A 5,025-nucleotide genomic window follows, 5' to 3' on the forward strand; every position below is an offset into this window, starting at 1 on the left:
ATTTAAGCACTTTATTTACAATTAATATTTAATTTTATAGAATTTCTTAGAAAATCTAATCTAAGACTGTCAATGAAATGTGCTATCTAACCGCACAACGTAGAATCATTGACGCCAACGGAAGACAGTCGAATAGATTTTGAATTGAACGATGAATGGTTTTAGTTTTTAGGCTCACCTTTAAGAGCCAAGTATAGTTGTTGGCATAATGAAAGGTAAATTCGAATGACGAAAAAAATTTGTTTTAGACTTTGTTAGCTTTCCTCTTTTTTTTTTATTTAGTTAATTTTCTACAGCGTACACCATGGCCCTGGCTATGGTTGGTTGTGATCTATGTTGGAGTTCAGGCTTATCCTTCAATGGAACCGCGTCATAATACTTGCGAAAATGAGGAACGTTATGAGAATCAGGCCATGTGTGCGGGCAAAGAATATGGTTGTCTTGTTCCCTATCCCGATAATTGTACACAATATTTGGTCTGCGATTGTCTATATCCAACGGTAATGAGATGTCCAGCGAATTTATGGTTTGATAATACAACAAAAAATTGCAATTTTCCACAAGGAATGGAATGTATATTCTATACATTTGATAATGCCGAAAGTTCTACTCAAATCGTAACAGAAGGTACAACAGTAGGTCTATCGACCACTACGGAGAAGATTACAACCACTCCTACTACAACAACTGCACCCAAAACAACTACACCCAAAACAACCACACCAAGAACAACCACCACACCGATAACAAACACACCGACAACAACCACACCAAGATCAACTACGCCGACTATAACGACAATCACCACACCCAAATGGGAGACAACAACAACTATCGGTGGTTCAGGATCAAGCACCAGCAGTTGGGATCCATCGCCTCCACCGCCGGGCATTTCTGATGACTTTTGCCGTGGTCTAGCCAAAGATCAACCCGTCTATCGTTATCCATATGACTGTAATGCGTATATTAATTGCACCACTGGTTATCCGGTATTAAATTATTGCGAAGATGACAAATATTTTAATGAATTCTTGTCAATATGCGATACACCCGACTCTGTGGGTGATTGTGAGGAATTACCCTTACCAACGAGCACAACGCCCATCTCTACCACAACTCCAGCAATCTCGACCACAACTGAAGATGATGGTGTATGCGGCCCATCGCCGGAATTTATAGCCGATGACTATTGTCAGTCTTTGGGTAATGGATTCTATAAGTATGATTATGACTGTCAAGGTTATTTGACATGCAAAAATGGTTGCACTTACCTGGATTACTGTATAGCTGATAAATTATTTAACACTTGGCTTCACATTTGCGATACGCCCAGCGCCGTGGACTGTACGCCTTTGCCCTATCCCACGACGTCGACAAGCGGTCAGACCACAGAGTCAACATCAAGTCTGGGTACAGCGACCACAGAGAGTACGTCGATTTCGACAACTGAGATGGCTTCAACATCGACAACCACATCGACGCCAGTTACTTTGCCACCTGATGTCAATCCTGATGCTTGCAAGGACTTAAATGATGACCAACTTATACCATATGCGGGAAATTGCTCGCAGTTTTTATATTGTGAGAATCACGAAGTGAAATTAGGTGAATGTCCTAATTCGATGCTTTTCAATCCGGATTTCATGTGTTGCGATGAGCCAGATGATGTTTATTGCTATGGTGATCGTACCACTACCACGCCAAAAACAACAACACCAACCACCACAACTCCAAGTACTACAACTACAATTGCAACCACTCCTACTCCTACTCCAACGACAACGACAACGACAACAAAGGCTACTACTTTGGGGCCAGACGAGTTGTGTGCAAATGCCGAGCTATCGACATTTTTCCCATATCCCGAGGATTGTACAAAATACTATATTTGTTTGGGTGAAGGTCGTTGGTATTTGGCCAAATGTATATCCGGATACTATGATCCAAAGACTGGGGAATGTGGTCCAGATGTATCACCTACAGCTTGCAAGGAGCAAGATACAACAACAAGTCCCGCAACCACTGTAACAACAACCACAGAGGCTGCAACTAGAACCAGCACCACAAGCGGTAGCACCCCTACTCCCACAACCACCACAGAGTTGGCAACAACAACCACTTCAGCTCCATCTAGTGGAGGCGTGTGCTCCGATCACGATCTTGATGATATGGTGGCCTATCCCAATAACTGCAAGAAATATATAGTCTGTCGTTCACCCATTCCCATTGCCTTCTATTGCCCAGATGATTCATATTATAGTTCCGAGCTACAGCAATGTACCTCTTGGGAAGACAGCGATTGCGATAAGGGTGAATCAACTACAACACTCACACCTGGTTATACACCAGCACCAACAATGTGCACAAATAGCACACGTGACACTTTCCCTTATCCGGAGAATTGTCAGTGGTTTATACGCTGTGTGGATGATTATATCTATATGATGGATGTCTGCAATTGTGGTGAATACTACGATCCCATAACAGAAAAGTGTGGTCCGGATGTGCCATCGGATGCTTGTCGTTGGGATTATACATCAACCACTACCAATACGCCAGCATCGACAACAACTCCCGAGGAGAGCACAACAGCTGTGACTAGACCGCCACCTCAGAAGGGTCCTTGTGATGATGCGGAAGATGGCCAATTAGTGCCCTATCCCAATGACTGTACGAAATATATTAAATGTGATCGACCCATAGCAGTCTCCGGCGAATGTGATGAAGGCGATGAATTTAGTGTGGAATTTGGCAAATGTGTTGACGCTGAGATAGCTGGTTGCAGTGTCACAACAACCAGAAAACCATCCACAACTGCAGGACCGATCACAACAGACGGAACTACAACTCCTAGGACTACTGAGAGCACTACAAGAATCACTACTGAAAGCACAACAAAGATCACTACACAGTCTTCTACAGAGAGCACATTAGAACCTTCTACAGAGAGTACCACAGTTAAGACTACAGAGAAGACCACGGAGAGCTCTACAGATGGTACCTCGACAAGTTCTCCTAGTCCAACAACAGATAGTCCAACAACAACTACTGAGGAACCTTCAGGTGGTGGCATTTGTTACGGAAAACCCGAATATAGTTGGGTACCGTATCCAAATAACTGTAGCAAATACATCGAATGCCAGTCCCCGATACCAATTGGCTTTGATTGTCCCGAAGGTTTGGAATTCAGTCCTACTGAATTTAAATGCATGGATCCAGAATTAGCTAACTGTAGTCCCAAAGCAACCACATCCGATTCAACAACTGGAACCACTGAGTCGTCTTCGACTCAGAAACCAACTTCTACTACAGAGAACTCTACAACGGAATCAACGACTCCTGAACCTTCTTCTACCACACAGTCTTCTACCACCGAATCTACTACAGAATCAACAACTCCTGAACCTTCAACCACCACAGAGTCTTCCACCACAAAGTCTTCTACGCCAGAATCTACCACCGAGTCTACCACTCCTGAACCCTCTTCCACCACAGTATCAACGACTCCTGAACCTTCTTCTACCACAGAATCAAGTACACATGAACCTTCTTCCACCCCAGACTCTTCTACCACAAAGATTTCTACGACAGAATCTACCACGGAGTCAACCACTTCTGAACCTTCATCAACGACTACTTCCACCACGGAATCAACGACCTCTAAACCTTCTTCCACCACTGAATCTTCTACTACTGAATCAACAACTCCTGAACCGACTTCAACTACCTTACATCCTAATACACCAAATATTTGTTGTGGTTATCCCTTGGGAACATTTTTACCCTATCCCAATGATTGTAGTCGCTATGTAATATGCGATTATCCCATTCCCTATGCTGTATATTGCATTGAGGGGACATATTACAATAAACAACTACAACAATGTACCGAAACGGCTAATGAGAACTGCTAAATATCAAAGTAATAAAGTAAAAAAAAAGCAATTGCAACGAAAATAAGTTGTATAATTGTAATTAAAAGAATACATATATGTATTCGCATTCAATAAAGTGCAAGCCAAAGAGTTTAATATTTTATTTCGTGATCAAAAAAAGGATGTATTTTGACTGTTTCTTGACTGAGGGATAATCTCTGGAGAAGTTAACAAGGGGGGGGGAACATGAAACGTTTTAGTGGTTTTCGATTAGGTTTCTAGCCACCTCGCCCACTTTTCTTTTTTTTTTTTGGGTTGGGTCGTGTCTTTTTTCTCACTTGCCAAATCAATTGTCTAAATGCACAAATGCGTAACTCAGTTACACTTTTAAGGCTTTGCAATTGCCTGTGTGTGTGTGTGTGTTACCTGAGGAGTATCAATTACAAGTAAATCCTTTCTTTCTTTCTTCTGTTTGGGTGTCTTTTTTTTTTGTCGAAATCCCAAAGATAATTTACCACTTAACTGTTTTGTCCCTCGACAAGGCGAAGAAGACCCACAACAGCTATACGCCAGATTGAGGACATTTCGATGTTTTAGCAACAGGCTAAAAGCAATTTACCCCCCACCCACACACACACATACACACACACACCCACTGCATAACACAACAAATGCTTATATCTTGCTTACAAGTTTCCTAACAATTTATTGTAGTTGGAGAAGGGAAGACGACTCTGCTCCTCCGCCTAATCAGATTTCGGGGTTGGCCACATGACAAACACACACAATTGCCAAAGGAATTAGGTTTGGTTTTTGTGGAGGGAGCCCGATCCGATGCCGGATTGCGGGCAAGTAGGGGGAAAACATAACAAGGACAAGAAAAGAAGAAAAAAAAAGCGAAAGGAAATAATGGCGATACACCGAGAAGAAGAAAAACGAGAAGGGCGAAGAGAAGAGAACAACACAAAATGAACAACCATACAACAATTCTCGAGCAAATTGTTTGGCAATAATGTTAACTTAATGTGTTCCATTTGTCGCACTTCGGTATCGATAGACATGCTCCTCAGCACAACGATTGAAGTGATTTGTCGCCCCGCACTTCCACTTCCTTCATCAGTTCCCCTGCCCCTGCCCCTCCCCTTGCCCC

The 5,025-nt window shown here is 42.6% G+C and overlaps 1 protein-coding gene across 1 annotated transcript; it reads left to right on the forward strand.

Moving 5' to 3' along the window:
* Positions 1-320: 320 nt before the first annotated feature.
* Positions 321-3,914, forward strand: LOC6639033 (mucin-2). Its single transcript, XM_002061992.3, has one exon. The coding sequence runs from the start codon at positions 360-362 to the stop codon at positions 3,912-3,914; it is 3,555 nt and encodes a 1,184-aa protein (XP_002062028.2). The 5' UTR covers positions 321-359.
* The last annotated feature ends 1,111 nt before the right edge of the window (positions 3,915-5,025 follow it).

This window comes from Drosophila willistoni, assembly GCF_018902025.1.
Source record: "Drosophila willistoni isolate 14030-0811.24 chromosome XR unlocalized genomic scaffold, UCI_dwil_1.1 Seg144, whole genome shotgun sequence".
In the NCBI taxonomy this organism is placed as follows: domain Eukaryota; kingdom Metazoa; phylum Arthropoda; class Insecta; order Diptera; family Drosophilidae; genus Drosophila; species Drosophila willistoni.

Excerpts from the sequence above, each read along its gene's own strand:
- LOC6639033 (XM_002061992.3), top strand. The coding sequence starts at position 360 with ATGGAACCGCGTCATAATACTTGCGAAAATGAGGAACGTTATGAGAAT.